Source organism: Lithobates pipiens, unplaced genomic scaffold, assembly GCF_037356315.1.
Source record: "Lithobates pipiens isolate NorthernLeopardFrog02 unplaced genomic scaffold, aLitPip1_a1.2 Scaffold_22, whole genome shotgun sequence".
NCBI lineage: Eukaryota > Metazoa > Chordata > Amphibia > Anura > Ranidae > Lithobates > Lithobates pipiens.
Genome location: NW_027507784.1, coordinates 87,503,498 through 87,524,539, shown reverse-complemented (window position 1 = coordinate 87,524,539; position 21,042 = coordinate 87,503,498). Strand labels below are relative to the sequence as shown.

At 43.1% G+C, this 21,042-nt stretch overlaps 1 protein-coding gene across 4 annotated transcripts in view; it reads left to right on the top strand.

Annotated features, from left to right (window-relative positions):
• The window catches only part of SPEG (striated muscle enriched protein kinase), a 496,800-nt gene that overhangs the window by 451,506 nt on the left and 24,252 nt on the right, over positions 1–21,042 (top strand). For all 4 annotated transcript variants that reach the window (XM_077447841.1, XM_077447840.1, XM_077447842.1 and 1 more), the window contains 5 exons: positions 3,216–3,383; positions 6,723–6,845; positions 10,428–10,589; positions 13,255–14,581; positions 18,242–18,481. In XM_077447841.1, coding sequence (XP_077303967.1) covers positions 3,216–3,383; positions 6,723–6,845; positions 10,428–10,589; positions 13,255–14,581; positions 18,242–18,481 — 2,020 coding nt within the window. The remainder of the gene's footprint in view (positions 1–3,215; positions 3,384–6,722; positions 6,846–10,427; positions 10,590–13,254; positions 14,582–18,241; positions 18,482–21,042) is intronic.

Here is a 21,042-nt window from a genome sequence, read left to right as displayed (position 1 = left end):
GGAGGGAAGCCAGCAGTGTTGTGGGGGAAATGGGCACACGAGGGTCTGGACAGAAAATGGAAGCAGCAATTGTGACACGACTAATCCCCCCTGCAGTGCAGCTGGATGGAGAAAGAGAAGGAGAAGCTGGCAGCGCTGCAGGAGGACGAAGAAGATGATTGGTAAACAGTAAAAAAATGTAAAATCCGCGCTCGGTTTAAATAAGGGAACATAGCAGTCACTTAACAAACCACCGTGAAACCAGTTAATAAATTATAAAGGGAAAATAAGCAGCACTCCAAATATTGTAACAATATATAACATTCAGTGGCATAGTATTATGCTACACATTTTTTTTTTATTGTGCATTAAAAAAACAAAACAAATAAAATTAGACATGCTATCTGCCAATAGAACTTAACCAAAAAGTGCATTCTATGCATACAAAAATATAGAAAATATACCAATTCAAATCATTATTATTCAACCAAAAAATAATGTCAAAGCAAAAACTCCAAGGCCAATAATAAATAACACGTTATCTCCTCCGATTCCGCAACATGGCTGGTTGACGAACGGCCGTTCAGAACAGCGCAAAATGAAAAGCGCGTAATGAAAAGCACGAATCAACACTCACCAAACTTCTACTAACATGAAATTAGCAGAAGGAGCCCAAAGGGTGGTGCTAAAGAGCTGAAAAACAACGTAGTATGTCACTACGTTCGTGTTTGTTGGCCAACAATTCCTTGCCGTTTGTATGCAAGACAATTTTGGGCCAACGCCCTTTGGACAAAAGTCCACGGTTTTGTTGGCCAACAATCCGATAGTTTGTATGAGGCTTTACAGTACAGGTGAAAGGAGGGAGAGAGGATCTCATGCTAAAAGCCCAGATACACCTCTAATAGCACAGTATGTCAATGGCGACCTCCATATTGCACCCCATGATAATATAAATAACCATTAGTTCACTTCTGGGGTAAGCAGGGTGTTATCTGCGCTATAGCTTCAGGCATCGCAGTGGTAAGGTATAGCCCTTAATGATTGCAGCCATCTGTGATAATATGTGTAACATACAATATTTAGAGCTTGGATCCCATTCTACGGGCAGAAGCCGCTCTGCATTATTAATGTCCTCAACAAAGCCTCAATATACTCTGCTGCTCAGTCATGTGGAATGAAGCAAGTCACAAGCAATAAAATGCAGACAGCCTTTCTACGATTACAATACCACAATACCGCTACATGCAATAAAACTCAATCAGCCTTGGTATATTTACAATTATAGCTACATATAGCTGCATGCAGTAAAATAAAAGTGGCCTTGGTATTATTTCAATGTAGTGACAAGCAATTAAATACATAAAATGAGTACAATACAGCGGGAAGCAGCGGTGCTCGTGAACACCTTTGCAGCTTCTTACACAAAGCAAAAAGCAGCTGTACAATAACAGAAAATTCTATAGATGGGGCAACAAAATTGGTCCAATCCTTGCTAAATTTACTAGACCTTATGGCCCAAAGCGTCATATTGAAGAAAAAAAATAGTTTGTGGACCCTATGGACTTTATAGACACCAAAGTAGAGCAATTTCTTAAATATAAATTGTATTACAATTTCTCTAATGCCGCGTACACACGATCCAGAGTCCGCCAATCCGCCTGTGTGTGGGCTCCGGCGGACTTTTTCTTCCCAAAAGTCCGGCGGACTTAGAAAGAAGTTTTGACTCAAAATTGTCCGCCATAGTCCGGCTGATTGTCTGCCGGACTTAGTCCGCCGGAAAAGTCCGGTTGTGTGTGGGCAGGTCCGCTCGTTCGGAAAGTCCAGTGGACCTTCGCTGCAAAGACCGGCGGGTTGTCCGCTGGGCTAAGTCCGCCGGATAGTCCGATCGTGTGTACACGGCATAAAGCATAGTGATGCATATTAAAACCTCACAGTAACCCGCTACCCAAATTATTCTAAGAACACCAACAAGAAGACCAATAAAGTCCCCAGCCAAGTCCACGGTATATGCAACAATACTGCAATATTGTTGAATGCCTATTGTTACTATAAATTGTAAAGATTTATTATATATCCTTAGCCACTTAGACTACTTAGTTAAAGCTCCCGAAGAAGCGCAACAGCGCGAAACATGTAGAGCCTGAACAATTTACATCAACTTCCACCAAGCCCACCTGGATACTGGCAGCCATACTCTATTGTAACACTGATCCTCCTTCCAGCCAATTGGGAAGTGGGTCATGAGACCCGTCACCCGATTGGCCCGAAAGGAGATGAGATCGGATTGGCCACCAGGAAGAGGAGGGAGGAGATGCTGGGGGACCAAGGGAGGAAGAGCCTGGAAGGAAGCTGCTGCCGCTGCCCGCTGGTTGGGATAAGTGCAGGCCCTGACTGACTGACCGACGGTAGGGTGGGGGCCTCTGTTCCGTCCCTGACCCGAAAAAACACCACTATTGGGATTTCTTTACCAAAAATATGTAGCACGATACATATTAGCCTAAATTTATGAAGAAATTCGATTTTTTCAATTTTTTTATTTGATATGTTTTATAGCAGAAAGTGAAAATATTGTTTTTTTTTCTCAAAATCCACAATCTTTTTTCGTTTATATTGCAAAAAATAAAAACCGCAGAGGTGATCAAATACCACCAAAAGCAAGCTCTATTTGTGGGAAAAAAAGGACAAAAATTTTGTTTGGGTACAGCGTAATTACCAGTTAAAGCAGCGCAGTGTCAAACTGTAAAAATTGCTACGGTCATTAAGGGGGCAAATACTTCTGGGGCTGAAGTGGTAAAAGTAACGCAGTGCCGTATCGCGAAGGGGGTAAATCTTCTGGAGGTCAAGTGGTTAAACATGCATTGAAATAATACATACAGTATATATGTATTTTCATACACACACACACACACACACACTGTGTATATATGTATTGTTACAGAAAACTAAACAGCGCTTAAAGTGGAACTAAACCCATCGATTCACCAGCTTCAAAAAACAGTTACATAACGAGAATGTAACTGTCACATTGGTTGTGCTCTCAACCAAACTGTCAACCCAGCCAATGGCTGGTGTCATAACTGATCACATGTACAGCATCATGGCAGTTGAAGATCAAACAGAGGCCAAGATGGCAACTTCCATGGCTAAAAATTATAGGGGGGGGTTTAGTTCCACTTTAAATTTGTACAGTTGTACATAGTGTACCTCTCTGTGACGGATTGTATTTTTATCCTTAGATAAAATGGTTTTGGAATCAGGAGGACATGTGACTATAAAATCAAGCCCCGATGGACGCCAAGTTCTTACCATCACGAACGCCGGACAGCTAGAGGCCGGGCTGTACGAATGTGTGGCGGCGAATGCTCTGGGCAATGCCACCAGTTCTTGCTGCTTGTCTGTTGCACGTATGTATTCTACAGTACATTTTAGAAGAACTGTCACAAAAAATTGTATTTCATCCCTCAGGGGACCAAGTGCATTAAGAACTTGGACCCATTCTAATCATTGCCCCCTGTTGTGGGTTTTATGCCGGGTTTAGCTCCACCCCGTTCTGAAGCCCAATTTATGGGTGTTCCTGTAGGGGGGAAGTACAGCCAGCAGTGAGCCCCCACCCCCTCTTTAAGCTGACTGTTCTCCCACAGCACTGATTGTTCACTCATAATATAAAAAAACACTCAGTGCTGCTGGTGAACAGTGGGTGACACAAGCATCCAACACTCCTGAATGAGTCCGATGCCAAAGAGGCCTTAGGAAGCCAGACAGGGTCTCTTTAGGCTGGCCATATACACTCACCGGCCACTTTACTAGGTACACCTGTTCAATTGCATAGTAATGCAAATTGTTAATTAGCCAAAAACAGGGCACCAAATCAATGCATTTAGGCATCTAGACATGGCAAAGACGACTTGCTGAAGTTCAAACCGAGCATCAGAATGGATGGAATTTAAGTGACTTTGAACGTGGCATGGCTGTTGGTGCCAGGCGGGCTGGTCTGAGTATTTCAAAAACTGCTGATCTACTGGGATTTTCACACACAACCATCTCTCGGGTTTACAGAGAATGGTCCGAAAAAAGAGAAAATATCCAGTGAGCGGCAGTTGTGTGGAGGAAAATGCCTTGTTGATGTCAGATGAGAATTCGTAAATTTGAAAACTATGGAAATTGGAAATTGGAAATTCGAACATCCAAAGAACCCAAAAATGAGAAAATCTGAAAATAGTAACCAACTATTAAATTATAGGTATTGTAATTTCCTATCAAATTTGGCTGTTAGTGAACGTAATGAATACGAATTTATCCGAAGTTACGAATTATCCGCAATAACGAATGCCGCAGCTAAACAAATGGAATAGGCATAGGACACGCCCCCTTAAAGCAGAATTCCACAAATAAAAGACAAGATTAGTTAACCCACAAGTGCCTTTTTTTACCACTACTATTCCTTTATACTGACTTTTGACATTTACAAATGCAGCAATTTAGAAATTAGATGAAAGGTTTAGCGCTTGAAAACACTTTTTGAAAGATAAAAAGTGCATTTTATATACAACTATATAGATTAGACCAAAATGAGGGACTAATGAGGAGGAAAGGGGGACAGAGGGACATTGCATATCATTCTGGTCTGATCTATATAGATGTATATAAATGCACTTTTTATCTATCTTAACCCTTTCATGACTAAGCCTATTTTTGGCATTTGGTGTTTACAAGTTAAAATCCATATTTTTTGCTAGAAAATTAATTGGAACCCCCAAACATTATATATATATTTTTTAGCAGAGACTCTATAGAATAAAACGGCGATTGTTGCAATATTTTATGTCACACGGTATTTGCGCAGCGGTGTTTTAAACGCAACTTTTTGGGAAAAGGGACACTTTCATGAATTTTAAAAAGATGAAACAGTAAAATGAGCCCAATTTTTATGCATAATGTGAAAGATAATGTTACGCCGAGTAAATAGATGCCAAACATGTCACACTTTATAATTGCACGCACTCGTGGAATGACGACAAAGTACGGTACCTAAAAATCCCAATAGGCGACGCTTTAAAAGGAGGTCTAGTGCTAGAATTATTGCTCTCGCTCTGACGATCACGGCGATACCTCACATGTGTGATTTGAACACTGTTTACATATGCGGGCGCGACTTCCGTATGCGTTTTCTTTGCTTCGTGAGCTCGCAGGGGCTTTAAAAAAAAAAATTTTCATTTATTTTAAAATGAATAAATTGTTTAAAAAAAAAAAATTGATCACTTTTATTGCTGTCACAAGGAATGTAAACATCCCTTATGACAGTAATAGGTGGTGACAGGTACTCTTTATGGAGGGATCGGGGGTCTAAAAGACCTCCAATCCCTCCTTTACACTTCAAAGTATTCAGATCGCCGAAAACGGCAATTCTGAATACTGTATATATTTTTTTAAAACCGTCGCCATTGGCAGCCGAGTAAACGGGAAGTGACGTCATGACGTCGCTTCCGTGTTTGCTATTAGGATACTGGAACGAAACCGATTACGGCGTCATTCCAGGTCCTCCCCAGTAGCCGGAGGCATCGGAGCGTGAATCGGTGCTCCCCATTGAGCGGGAGCACCGGTAACAGTGGCGGGAAGTGGCGGGAGGGGGGGACGTCCCCTCCCGTTCCCCCGGCATAACAGCCGAGCGGCTTTCAGCCGCTTCAGTTGTTATGGCTGGATAGCCAATCGCCCGCTGTAAAAAACGGTACCGGGATGATGCCTGCAGGTGCGGGCATCATCCCGGTATACCCCCCGGAAGCCGAGTACGCACATCTGTGTACACTCGGCGGGAAGGGGTTAAAGTGTTTCCCAGCGCTAAACCTTTCATCTAATTTCTAAATTGCTGCATTTGTAAATTCTAAAAGCCAGTATAAAGGAATAGTAGTGGTAAAAAAAGCACTTGTTGGTTTAACCAATCTTGTTTTTTTGTACAATTCTCCTTTAAGGGGGCGTGGCAAGGGGTGTGTCCTATATCTGCATACTTTTGCTGATAGATGTCCCTCATTCCCATCTCAAAAAGTTGGGAGGTATGACATTGTTCCAAATCAGGGACAGTTGGGAGCTATGGGATCGGATTGAATTGGATGTCGGCGGGTGTAAACAGACACATGTCCATTCACACCCACCGCTCCATAGAGAAGAATGGAGGTCTCCGATCGGGTCTACCCATGGGAACGTCCGCATGAAAGGGGCCTAATGCCTTGTACACACGGTGGGAAATTTCTGATGGAAAAAGTCTGATCGGATCATGTTGTCGGAAAATCCAATCGTGTGTGGGCTCCATCTGACTTTTTCTGTCGGATTTTCCGACGCACAAAGTTTGAGAGCTGGATCTAAAATTTTCCGACAACAAAATCTGATCGCATAGATTCCGATCGCGTGTTGACAATTCCGACGGACAAAGTGCCACGCATGCCACGAGACGAAAAGCTATTGGCTACTGGCCCGTTTATAGTCCCGACATACGCGTTGTACGTCACCTCGTTCAGAACGATCGGATTTTCCGCCAACTTTGTGCGACCGCATGTACGCAACACAAGTTTCTGCCAAAATCCATTGGAAAAAATCAGATGGATTTTGTGATCGGAATGTCTGACCGTGTGTACAGGGCATAAGAGGAGTCCCAGTTGTTTGTGTTTTTTTTATTTATTTTTTTATTATTTTTTTTATGGCTGCAGTTTTCACTTTTTCCTATCTCTCTTTGTTTGCACCCTCTTTCTCAGGAATGCCACAAGCCCCCGGGACCCCGGAGATCCCCCAGAAATATAGGAACACGGTTCTGGTTCTGTGGAAGTCTAAGGAACTCAGCTCCCCCTGCACCTTCATCCTGGAGTGTCAGATGAAAGGTGAGCTCAGATCTGGTCTAGCATGACGTGTCTCCATGGAGTCACAGTTACCAAAACACTCGATGGAGACACCGGCGTAGCGGCAAAGACTGAGGTCATCAACTGAACACAGTGAGGCGTGGCAACAACGACGCAGCAACAGATTCTGTTTGTGTAATGGACACGGCTGGTGCCATTGTTAGGATCGGGTTTTATTTTATTTCTTTTTTTATGTGCCAATAGATATGAATGGCTTGATTTGAATGTACTCAAACTCTAACAATACTTCTGTATAAACATGAAAACCTTCAGGTCTATGGGCCGTGCAAGGCAGGCAAATTTACGCAGCAGTCCTTTTTTTTTCATTAAAGCGATAAACCAAATCAAAAAATGTCATATATTTCAGCTTAAACTAAAATAAAGGTAGTTGCTAGCCCAATATATGTGAAAAAAACACTTACAATATAATATACCTACCATATACACAATGTGTGCAAAGTAATTAAACAAAAAACGAAATAAATAACGCATGTATATTATAAGTAATTATAATTTAAAATATACATGCACTTTTTTTTTATTTTTTTTTTATTGCATGGATGTTTCATTACTTTGCACGCATTGTGGATATAGTATATGATAATTTAGGTTGTTTTGTCACATACACTATATTGTCAAAACTATTGGGACACCTGCCTTTACACGCACATGAACTTTAATGGTATCTAGGGTTGCCACCTGTCTGGGATTCGCCCGTACAGTCTGTGTTTTAAATCCTGTGTCCGGGTTTCACCTGAAACCCAGACACATCAGTGGCAGCCCCACAGCACCAGTCCTCCTATCCTCCTCTCTCCTCCCGTCGGCATCCAGTGCTTTTAATTTTATTGGTAGGGGGGATGCTTTAACTGGGGTACAGACTGACTTAGGGGGGATTATACTGGGGGACAGACTGATTTAGGGGGGATTATACTGGGGGATAGACTGATTTAGGGGGGATTATACTGGGGGACAGACTGACGTGGGGGAGTATATTGGGGGACAGACTGACTTGGGGGGATTATACTGGGGACAGACGGACATGGGGGATTATACTAGGTGGCATTCTGATTTAGGGGCATTATACTGGGGGATAGACTGACCTTGGGGGATGTTCTGGAGGACTCACTGATGTGGGGGATTATACTGGGGGGACAGACTGATTTGGGGGGGATTATACTGGGGGACAGACTAACGTGGGTGGATTATACTGGGGGACAGACTGATTTATGGGAGATTATACTGGGGGACAGACTGACTTGGGGGGATTATACTGGGGGACAGACTGACGTTGAGGATTATACTGGGGGACAGACTGACTTGGGGGGGATTATACTGGGGGGATGTACTGGAGGACAGACTGACTTGGGGGGGATTATACTGGGGGGATGTACTGGAGGACAGACTGACCAGGAAGAGATTATACTTGAGGACAGACTGACCTGGGGTGATTGCACTTGGGGACAGACTGATGTGGGGGGATTATACTGGGGGAAAGACTGACATGGGGGATTATACTAAGAGGCAGACTGATATAGGGGGCATTATACTGGAGGACAGACTGACCTTGGGGGATGTTCTGGAGGATAGACTGATGTGGGGGATTATACTGGGGGACAGATTGACTTGGGGGGATTATACTGGGGGACAGACTGACTTGAGGAATTATACTGGGGCACAGACTGACTTGGGGAATTATACTGGGGGACAGACTAACGTGGGGGGATTATACTGGGGGACAGACTGATTTATGGGGATTATACTGGGGGACAGACTGACGTGGGGGATAATACTGAGGGATAGGCTGACTTGGGGGAGATTATACCAGGGGACAGAGTGACTTGGGGGGGGATAATACTGGAAGACAGACTGACCTGGGGGGATTGCACTAGGGGACAGACTGACCATGTTTGATTTAACTACACGCTTTAAGCTTCTCCCATTATTAACACAATTTGGCGACACCCACTGTTCATCAGGGGACACTACATGTGCTGCAATACTACTCAAAGCTATCCAAGGTCTTTTACAATCATATAACAATGTATATGGCAAAAAAAAAAATCGTCATGCATCACTAAAGTGTTCAGTTTTGGCTTCATGTAAAAGTGGCAACCCTAGGGTTGCCACTTGTCCGGGATTCACCAGGACAGTTCAGGTTTTGAATCATGTGTCCGGGTTTCAGTCCACCTGAAACCCAGACACATTATTCAGACAGGAATGTGACTCAGAACAGGGCCTGACAGGAGGGGTTGGGGACACTATGCACGCCACATTACTATTCAATTTGGAGCACACAAAGGTGTCCCAGGTCTGTTACAAACCTAAAGTATATGCTAAAAAATAAAATGCAGTGCGCCGATAAAGTGTTTGGGTTTGGCTTGAAGAAAAAGTGGCAACCCTAGACCCACACTTTGCAGCTATAACAGCTCCAACTCTTCTGGGATGGCTGTCCACAAGGTTTAGGAGCGTGTCTATGGGAATGTTTGACCATTCTTCCAGAAGGGCATTTGTGAGGTCAGGCACTGATGTTGGCCTGGCTCGCAGTCTTCACTCTAATTTATCCCAAAGGTGTTTTATCAGGTTGAGGTCAGGACTCTGTGCAGGCCAGACAAGTTCCTCCACCCCAAATGCGCTCATCCATATCTTTATGGACCTTCATGGCGCTTCTCAACGTGTCTCTGGATAGCCATGTACATGCATGCACCCCTGGCCCATATTGCTATTGAGATATCGGATCATTCACCAAACTTTTCAGACACACCTCATATTTGTTACGTACCAATCAATCAACTCTAATAAGGTGTGCCCCATGTCTGGATGGCTTCTGCATTACTAGAAACTGTTACTTTTATTCAGTCCCCCCACAGTACAGTAAGGACCTATTCACATTTTTAGTGGTTTGGAATCGCTGGCAAATCGGTGCAATTCTGCCTTGCTTTTCACAATCAGGTGAAAATCACAGCAAAATGTGAAACATGCATTTGGGTGCCATATTTTCATACTGCCGCCCAAAAACCCGGTGCATTATTCTCACGATTGTCACATGACAAAACTTGCAAAAATTGCAGCAGAACGTGGGTGCAAAATCACTCCTGGGCCAGCGCCAACATTTGTTACATGAGCTTCTTTGGCACGACAAACGTTCATGGGGCAGCCCAATCGCTGGAATGCTCGAAAATGTGGAAACGAGTGTAAATTGTGCAAATAAATTGTGAGCGGGGACGCGCTTTCCCGATACGGGGGCCGAGGCTTACAATTTCAGCTCTCATATAGCGCATACATGGAAGGACATGTGGGTTGTCCGCTCTCTACATCCTCCATTCATATAAAATCTTATATTATTTTCACTAAATACAATTTAGTGAAGGGAGGAGGGAAGATCAAGACATTAATTTGCTCCTCCTCCATTCACAGAAAACTCTGTATTCAGTGAAAAGAATACAAAGCTTTATGAATGTACATTGGGGGTTCCAAGCCAATGTTGTTCTGTTCCTTGTTCTTTGTCACAGCAGCCATGCATGCCTTATACCTAATCCGACATTTGTTTGTGTGTTATCTCTGTAGAAGAAGGGGAGTGGAAGGCGATCGGCTCCGGCATCAGCGATTGCTATTACAATGTCACCGAGCTGCCGTCCGGTGCTGTCAGGTTCCGCGTCGCCTGTGTGAACAAAGCTGGCCAGGGACCCTACAGCAATTTTTCCAAAAGTGTTGTCATAGATGGAGACGGTAAGCAGAAGAAGTATTTGTCAGTTTGTGCCAAGTGGACATCTTTGTTCCCTTTGTCCCTTTTAATGTTTTTATTAAAGTTTTAAAGTACACAATGCATGTGCATACCTTTGATGGGAGATTAAAATAAAGTCTCGTAATGCAGGCACAACTGCAGGAAATATGTAACACTATGCAAATCAGAATACAGGGCTGCTGATAAGACAGTACAACCAGCCCTCTTGTATTGGGCCCGGACCCCATCAGTTCAAAAGGGGGGCCAGGGCATCTTCTGAGCAGGAGGGCTGACTGTACTGTCTTATTGCAGACACCGATCCTCTTCTGTTTCCCACTGCAGCTTCTCCTCCTCTCCCTCCCTTCTGCTGTACTGCAAGGGGATTGGTTCGAGCACATGCGCCCACTTCTGTATGCTGTCTGGGCCCCCCTATGTGCCCCTTTCCCCTGCAGCCCCACCGACTTCCCTCCTCTCCCACCGACAGCTGCTGTGGACACACAATGGGATGTCAGTTACTGGCCCCTTCCTTTCCTGATTGAACACAATGAGTGATAGGTACCAATCACTCTTGTGTCCATTGTGAATTAACAGGAGGACTCAGAGTGCTTCCTATTCATTCATCTGTGCAGCTGAGGCTGTAGAGAACGGGACTGATAAATCAATGTCCTTAGTCACTTTCTGCCAGGAAGGGGGTCATGTCAGGTAGGCTGTATGGGGCCCCATGATTACTAACAGCAGCCCTATCAGAATATACCATCATTAACCACTTGACCTCTTGAAGTTCCACTTTAAGTAGTGCTCCCTTTGTCTAACAGACTAGAGGCAGTGGCGGCTGGTGCTCTATTTTGGGGGGGGCAAAGCCGCCCGCTGCCTGACACCCCCCACTCCCCCGGTCGGTAGGTCGGTCACACCCCCTTGACCCCCCCCCCCCCCCCCATCACTCGATCTTCAACCCACCAGCCCCACACTTACCCCATCTAGATTGCAGGCAGCGCTTCCTCCTCGTCAGCTTCACCCTGCATCTCCTCCTCCTCGGCATCACAGTGGCTTCCCCTGCGTCTTCTCCTCCTCCTCTCGGCCAATCTGTACCCCGAGCCCACCCTTTTTTTTAAGCCAATTAGAGCCTCGGGCATGTGAAAGGGGCCTTAGGGGAAAAGTCGATTGGCTACATTATATTTTTAGAGCTGATGGTACATATTAGAGGGCGGTAGAAGTTGGTGGAAAATACATAAATATGAACATTTGGTCAGTGCATGTGTAGACCAGGGTTTCTCAACTCCAGTCCTCAAGGAGCCCCAACAGATCGTGTTTTGAGGTTTTCCATTATTTTGCACAGGTGATTTGATCAGTTTCTCTGCCTTAATAATTACCAAAGCTGTTTCACATGAGGGAAATCCTGAAAACATGACCTGTCGGGGCGCCTTGAGGACTGGAGTTGAGAAACACTGATGTAGACACTCACGTGTTAAAAAAAAATACAAATCATCCAGTCGTCAGATAATCCAAACTCCATCTCATAATTATGGTAAGCTTTAACTTTTAGTAGTTTAATACTCAAGACATTTGGACATCAGATGCTCAATTTCTGATGAGCAACCAAGGGGCAGTAAGGTGACCGAGCTGCAGTGTTTACCTGTAAGCCCTTGTACACACGGTCGGAGATTCCGACGGAATGTGTGCGTTCGGACCGTATTGTCAGATAATACGACTGTGTGTGGTCTCCATCGGACTGTTTCCGTCGGAATATCCGACGGACCAAGTTTTCCAACTTGTCTATAAAATTTTCCAACAACATGCTCCGATCGGACATACTACGATCATGTGTAGCCTACTCCGACGGACAAAGTGCCACGCATGCTCAGATCAAATTCCTAGACCAAAGCTATTGGCTACTAGCCTGAACGTAGTCCCGTCGTAATGAAATAACGTCATCATGTACAATCAGATTTTCCAACAACTTTGTCCGACCGTGTGTATGCAACAGTTTCAGACAAAATCCGTCTGACACAGACCGTGTGTACAAGGGCTAACAGAGGAAAATGGGGTCACTCTCCTGGCTTTGCTACCCAGCAAAGGTGTGTGGATTGCAAGAGCATATCTCCCACCTGTCCCTGATTTGGAGGGACTGTCCCTGATTTGGAGCAATGTCCCTCTGTCCCTCATTCCTCCTCATTTGTCCCTCATTTTGGTCTGATCTATATAGTTGTATATAAAATGCACTTTTTATCTATGAAAAAGGGTTTTCCAGTGCTAAACCTTTCATCTGATTTCTAAATTGCGTCATTTGTAAATTCCAAACCCCAATATAAAGGAATAGTAGTGGTAGAAAAAAAAAGCATTCTCCTTTAAGGGGGCGTGGAAAGGGGTGTGTCCTATGTCTGCGTACTTTTGCTGATAGGTGTCCCTCATTCCCATCTCAAAAAGTTGTGAGGTGTGCAAGAGTATCTAAACAGAATTATAAATTATAAGCAGCTCACATACACAGCATGTTTTTGAATTGTGTATTTATCTGTCTGGCCAAAGTTCAGCTTAAAATTGCTGAAAACTTCTCTGCTTGCCCATAGCACATTACAAATGCAGAAAACAATAGAAAACAGGTGATGTTCTTTTTTTTTTCTCCATGATTTGTAAATCATCTCCATCTTTCCTCTCTTTTCTCCTGATCTGTAGATCACAAGCCTTCACCTGCTGTGGGTCACGCAGCTCAAAAGGCTCGTTCATTGGTGCCCACGATATCTTCTTTTGGACCAATCGCTCCTCGTGTCACCGCTTCCCCTGAAGCCTCTCTTCCAGTTGTGTCTACTACTAAATTGCCTCCATCGTTTGGATCTCCTCTAGCTTCGCCTTTAAATCCACCATTAACGGACACTCCCGCTCCCACCAGTCCTGCAGAGCCTCTTTCTAAAGCACCTCCACCACCAACCCCTCCAAGAAAGCACAGAGGACTTGTTCCTACCCCTCCCACAGTGCACAGATCATTACCTCAAACTGCCACTAAGGTTGAGCCCCCAAATCAAGTTTCTAAACCCAACAAGTTGCAGTCTGCTGAGCCTCCACTAGGTGGGCCTGTAACATCCCATGTTTCCACAGTAACCATGTCGGTATCAACTGGATCATCTGTGTCCCATCTGAGAGTTTCACCTTCCGCCCCAACTCAACAAGTGAAGCCTGCTGCTCAACCAGCTGCTAAAACTGTGCCAGTGACTACTGTTCAACAAGCAAGATCTCCTACAGAGTCACAGAAAGCACCATCTCTAACGTTTGTGCCCCCAGTGAAAGCTGTGCCCACCTTTCCAACTACTAAGTCTCCTGTGCCTGCAGAACCAACCAAATCACTTTCAACATCCCTAGAGCCACGGGTCCCACCACCAGTGGCTCCCAGACCAGTTATTGCTGCTCCCTCAGTTCCAATTATGTTGCACATTCCCCCTTTCAAAGCCTCAAATTCACCTTTAAGCCCAACTTCTCCTACCAAACCCTTTTTCCCTTCTCCTCCAACGAGTCCACTTTACAAGCCACCATCTCCCTCATCTACCTACATGGTTACCTCCTTCATATCAATGCCACCATACACTCCAACAAAAGAGACTTTCCAATTACAGTCTACTACACCAGTCCCTCAGATTGATGCCCCCACACAAGCCCCCCGGGTTGTTGCCCCCCACCTAGTTCCTCAGGTTGTTGTCCCTACATCAGTTCCTCAGGTTGTTGCCCCCACACCGGCTCCTTGGGTTGTTGCCCCCACATCGGTTCCTCAAGTTGTTGCACCCACACCAGTCACTCAGATTGTCTCTTCCACGCCGGTTGTCCAGACTGCCACTCTTGCACCTGTTGCTCAAACTGTCCCTACACGCATATTAGTCAAAAGTGTCACTCCTGGGAAAGATGGCAGATATACCCCAGTGCCGGGAGGAAGAGTGACCCCATCGGGAAGAGAAAGCGCTCTTCGACAAGGAGTACCCCAAAAACCTTACACATTTTTGGAAGAGAAAACAAGGTGAGTGGAAAAACATATTTAACTTCAGTCATGTTGTGGGCTAATTTTTGTATTTGAAAGTTTTCCAAAGGGTCTAAAAACTGATTATAGTGAAGATAAATTACAAAGCTTGGGACAAAACAGGGAACTGAAGATTGAGAACATGTGAACTCCATTCTAATTTTTTGAAAACAAAACTCTGCAACCTACCTGCTATTTCTTTTATTAGCCAGAAAGCCTCTCTGGTGATCCCCTCTGATGTAGTTTCACAAGGTTAGTGGTGCGTGACTTTCCCTGACTTCATGGAAAGACCTGCCAACTGCCAATTGACCAGGAAGGGCACTTTGGAGCAAGGTGATGGTAGTTTTTGAAACTTAGCAGGGAATGTCAGGCCCCAGTGACAAAGTGAAACTAAACTGGGGGGCACAAAAGAAGCTTTTCTGACCAATAAATAAAATCCCATTTACTTTTCAAAGGTTAAACTACAGTAGGATTAATTTAAAGCATTTTTTTTATTCTGAAGGCTCAACAAAGGGAAATAAAAAAATTTTTTGTTTTAAAATAAAATAGAAGTTATGCCGCATACACACGACCGGACTTTCCGGCAGACTAGGTCCGACAGTCTTCCCGGCGGACTTTCGGCAGAGTTCCGACGGACTTTCCGAACGAATGGACTTGGCGACACACGAACGGACTTAGTTTTGAATGCGATGACGTAAGACGGGATTAAAAAAGGAAGTTCAATAGCCAGTAGCCAATAGCTTCCCTTGCGTCGTATTTGGTCCGTCGGACCAGCATACAGACGAACGGTTTTCCCGATTGGAATTGAGTCCGTCGGACAGATTTGAAACATGTTCTATTTCTAGGTCCGTCTGATTTTTTTTTAAATGAAAAACGATCGGATTAGCCCACACACGATCGGATTGTCCGACGGACTGATTCCGTCGGACCTAGTCTGCTGGAAAGTCCGGACGTGTGTACGCGGCATAACAGTTAATCTTCTCTCATATCTCTGAACCTAGAGTAAAATAGGAAATATTTTTAACATTTTTGTAATTCAAATTGTACAACAAATATAAAATCATATTTAAATGTTTATATTTTTAATGTAAATCTGATATTGACTGCATTTACGTTAAAGACTGCCTGTATTTTTAGGCGTTTAAAGGTCCACTCAAATCTGGTCTCCTAGAGTTCTTCTCTTGCCTACATTGAAGTTCTAGGTGTTCTGGGTTGCCTTGGCCTATTTTCACTCCTCTTTTTGTGTTTTTATTAATAATGCAGAGAGAGTTGGGCCCCTTGTAATGGCAGGTATGCAGACCTGGAAACTCTAGCACAGGGACCTTAGCAGCAGATGCTTAAAGATATAAAAAAAAAAAACTCCACTTGCCGACCTCGATGGTTTACCGGGGTTATGGCTGAAGCTATCATTTACCGTTACCGTTTACACTGGTGCACCTGAGAAATGATCAGGCGTTGCGGTCAGCTGGTCACAGAGGCAATAAAAGACTAGATCGTCTTTGATCACCTTTATGACTTTGGAGGACCGGAGCAACATCATGATGTCACTTCCGGTCCAGGGTGAAAGTTGCCTTTTTTTTCTGGGAGCAAAAGATTACATTTTTCTTAACTTTGATCTTTTGCTTTTAAAGGTAAAGAAGAGATTTGGGGTATTTTTGACCCCAGATGTCTCCATAAGGAGGACCTGTTATTCTTATTTCTTTTACAAGAGATGTTTACATTCCTTGTAATAGGAATAAAAGTGATAAAAAAAATAAATAAAAAAAAGGAACAGTGTAAAAAAATAAAATAAGAAAGAAAAAATTTAAAGTGCCTGTGCTCACATGCAAAAGTGAACACATAGGTAGGTAGCGAATGCATACATATATTTGCACCACACATTGTGAGTTATCGCCGCGAACGTTAGAGCAAAAGCAATACTTCTAGTGCTAGAAAAAAACAAGAGGATTTTTGGGACTTTAAATGAAGAACGCAAAAAGGACGCAAATAAGCACTGTGTGTCTGTAAAGTGTTTATTTATAGGACAATACAGAAAGAGTATATACACAATGCAAATCTAAAAATATGAATAAATAAATGCTGTAATAATAGTAAATGCATATAATAACATGGCATAAAAATACAAACGACAACGTTTCCAATGCTGGCATCTGTGTTCGCATGATATGCAAAACCATACTAGACTGTAAAATAGCAGAATCGTCAGACATGATTGGTAATAAGTAAAGTGCTACTTCTAGTGCTAGACCTCCTCTGTAACTCAAAACAGACAACCTGTAAAAAATCTTAACTTGTCGCCTATGAAGATTTTTAAGTACTGTAGTTTGTCGCCATTCCACTGGCATGTGCAAGTTGCAAAGTGTGACATATTAGGTATTTATTTACTCGGCATAACATCATCTTTTATATTTTACCGTTTTTATTCCCTAGGACAGTGATGGGGAACCTTGGCACACCAGATGTTTTGGAACTACATTTCCCATGATGCTCCCGCACTCTGTAGTGTAGCTGAGCATCATGGGAAATGTAGTTCCTAAACATCTGGGGTGCCAAGGTTCGCCATCACTGCCCTAGGATGTGTGCTAAAAATTATATATATATATACCCCTGTATATATATTTATGTAATGTTCGGGGGGGTTATACATAATTTTCTAGCAAAAAACACTGATTTTAACTTGTGAACAAAAAGTGCCAGAAAAGGCAAGTGGTTAAACCCTGCCCAAACAGGAGAACCAGGTTGTTGACCACACTTTTCTGTTTTGCAGTGTTCAGCCATTTAGTTTGGTCACCTTCCCGTTCCAAGTCAGTGATTTGGGGGGGACTCGGCTAGTTGTCCTCTGTCAAGCATGCACCTTTTCAGCAAATGTGGCTGCAGTGGCTCCAGTGCTGTCCCTCCCTCTCCCAGTCCCTCTCCCAGTTTGAGTTCAGTACATTACAGGAAGACTGATACCAAGTCAAATGTAGGTACTTACACTGTTTGCATTAAAAAGATTACTTTTTGAATGTATTAATGCAATAACCAGTGTTTTTGGGCAACTGGATCTATAAAGTGGTTCTAAAGGCAGAAGTTTTTTTTTTTACCTTCAAATAAAAAAAAAAACTTCTGCATGCAGTTCCCCCTCCTTCCCCTTTATATTTACATGAGCCCAATCTCAGTCCAGCAATGTACACAAGAGCAGAGGCTCTCCCTGCTCTCTCCCTCTTCATTGGCTTAGAGACAGCAGCAGGAGCCATTGGCTCCCGCTGCTGTCAATCACAGCCAGTGATGAGGGGACGGGGTAGAGTCCCGCTGTCTGTGTCGCTAGACACAGACAGCGAGGCTCAAGAGTAAACCCGCACAAGTGTCTGCCATCAGGACACTCGGAGCCAGGAGCGCCAGAGGGGGATCCAAGAATAGAGCATTGGGGCTGCCGTGTGCAAAACCATTGCACAGAGCAGGTAAGTATAACATGTTTGTTAATTTAAAGAAATCTCATTTATTTTTAGAATCACTTTAAGTGATAATATTATTGATTATGGTACTTTTTTTTTTTTTTTACACTAACGTTATATAGGGCACCCCAATCCTAACGTTGTATTGTACGTTTTACGGGATTAGTGTGAATGCAGCCCAGATATGGACTGTACTGTAGTAATACTGTGGTCACACTTCCTTCAGGGGTCGCTTTGGAGTGATTCGGGAGTGTAAAGAAAATGCGACAGGAAAGAACTTCATGGCCAAGATCATCCCCTATGAACAAGAGAACAAGCAGAGTGTGCTCCAAGAGTACGAGGTCCTGAAATGCCTCCACCATCAGAGGATCCTGAGCCTGCACGAGGCATACATAACCCCTCGGTACCTCGTCCTCATCTCCGAGCAGTGCTCCGGCAGAGAAATCCTCTACTGTCTTGTAGAAAGGTGAGGAGTTAAGAAATGCTTTGAAAAAGCTAAGTGACCAAGGCACAAAGCCAGACCGAGACAGGACAGACTCTTTTCTCAGGGGCTGAGTTGGGGTGATGTAGGTCGGAAGCCTCTTGTGCCCTGCATTGCTTCAGTTATCTGCACTGTGCAAGGCTGGGCTTTCACAATGATATTTAAGGCCAGTTGATTCCACTATTCCATAGCAATGTTCCCATGTAGATTGATTTTGTAGCAATTTTCCGCGTAGATTCGTTTTGTAGCAATAGTCCCACGTGGATTTATTCTATAGCAATGTTCCGACGGAGATTGAGTAGAAATGTTCCCACATAGATGTTTTTCTGTAGCAAATTTCCCACGAAGAATCATTGTGTAGAAATGTTCCCATGTAGATTTTATTCCATAGTAAACTTCAAAAGAAGAATCATTGTGTAGAAATGTTCCAACAAAGATTTATTCTGTAGAAATATTCCCATGTAGATTAGTTCCGTAGCAAAGTTCCCACAAACATTAATTTTATAGCAAAGTTCCCACAAAGATTCATTATGTAGTAAAGTTCCCACATAGATTCATTCTAGATTTATTGTGTAGAAATATTCCCATGTAGATTCTTTCCATAGCAAAGTTTCCACGAAGGTTCATTTTGTAGTAAAGTTCCCACATAGATTCATTCTGTAGAAATATTCCCATTTAGATTAGTTCCGTGGCAAAGTTCCCACAAAGATTCATTTTATAGTAAAGTTCCCACATAGATTCATTCTGTAGCAAAGTTCCCACGTAGATTCATTGTGTAGAAATATTCCCATGTAGATTCTTTCCATAGCAAAATTCCCACGAAGATTCATTTTGTAGCAAAGTTCCCACGAAGAGTCATTATGTAGAACTGTGTTCCCATGTAGATTCATTTTGTAGCAATGTGTTCTAATGTAGATTCATTCTGTAGAAATTTGTTCCCATGTGGATTCATTCTGTAGCAAAGTTCCCACGAAGATTCATTGTGTAGAAATATTCCCATGTAGATTCTTTCCATAGCAAAGTTCCCACGAAGATTCATTTTGTAGTAAAGTTCCCACATAGATTCATTCTGTAGAAATATTCTCATGTAGATTAGTTCCGTAGCAAAGTTCCCACGAAGATTCATTGTGTAGAAATATTCCCATGATTCTTTAGATAGCAAAGTTCCCATGAAGATTCATTTTGTAGCAAAGTTCCCACGAAGATTCATTTTGTAGTAAAGTTCCCACATAGATTCATTCTGTAGCAAAGTTCCCACAAAGATTCATTGTGTAGAAATATTCCCATGTAGATTCTTTCCATAGCAAAGTTCCCACGAAGATTCATTTTGTAGCAAAGTTCCCACGAAGAGTCATTATGTAGAACTGTGTTCCCATGTAGATTCATTTTGGAGCAATGTGTTCCAATGTAGATTCATTCTGTAGAAATTTGTTCCCATATGGATTCATTCTGTAGCAAAGTTCCCACGAAGATTCATTGTGTAGAAATATTCCCATGTAGATTCTTTCCATAGCAAAGTTCCCACGAAGATTCATTGTGTAGCAAAGTTCCCACATAGATTCATTCTGTAGCAAAGTTCCCACGAAGATTGATTGTGTAGAAATATTCCCATGATTCTTTAGATAGCAAAGTTCCCACGAAGATTCATTTTGTAGTAAAGTTCCCACAAAGATTCATTGTGTAGAAATATTCCCATGTAGATTCTTTCTATAGCAAAATTCCCACGAAGATTCATTTTGTAGCAAAGTTCCCACGAAGAGTCATTATGTAGAAATGTGTTCCCATGTAGATTCATTCTGTAGAAATGTGTTCCCAGGTAGATTCATTCTGTAGCAAAGTTCCCACAAAGATTCATTCTGTAGAAATGTTCCCACTAATGCCGTGTACACACGGTCAGACTTTCCGACGGGAAATGTTGGACGTGAGCTTGTTGTCGGGAAGTCCAACCATGTGTATGCTCCATCGAACATTTGCTGTCGGACTTTCCACCAACAAATGTTTGAGAGCAGGTTCTCAAATTTTCAGCAAACTTAACTATGTTGTGGGAAAGTCTGATCGTGTGTACACAAGTCCGAAGCACAAAAGTTCAGGCACGCTCGGAATCAAGCGGAAGGAGCCGCACTGGCTATTGAACTTCCTTTTTCTCGGCTCATCGTACGTCTTCTACGTCACCGCGTTCCCACGTTCAGAATTTTTGGCCAAAATTTGTGTGACCGTGTGTATGCAAGACAAGTTTGAGCCAACATCCTTCGAGGCAAAAATCGACAGTTTTGTTGGCAGAAAGTCCGATCGTCTGTACAGGGCATAAGAATGATTTTGGAGTCATTTTTAAACAAAAATTCACTTGTAGCAAAGTTCCCACATAGATGTATTATTTATTTTCTATTACAGGTATTATGTATTACAGGCAAAATGTAGCAATGTTAAAGCAGAGTTCCAGTCCCCCAATTCGATTTTTTTTAAGACTCCACTCTAACTTGATCCACTCTATATGCAAGCTTTAGATTAGTGTTATTCATGGAGTCCTTTTTATGTATGTTTGAATT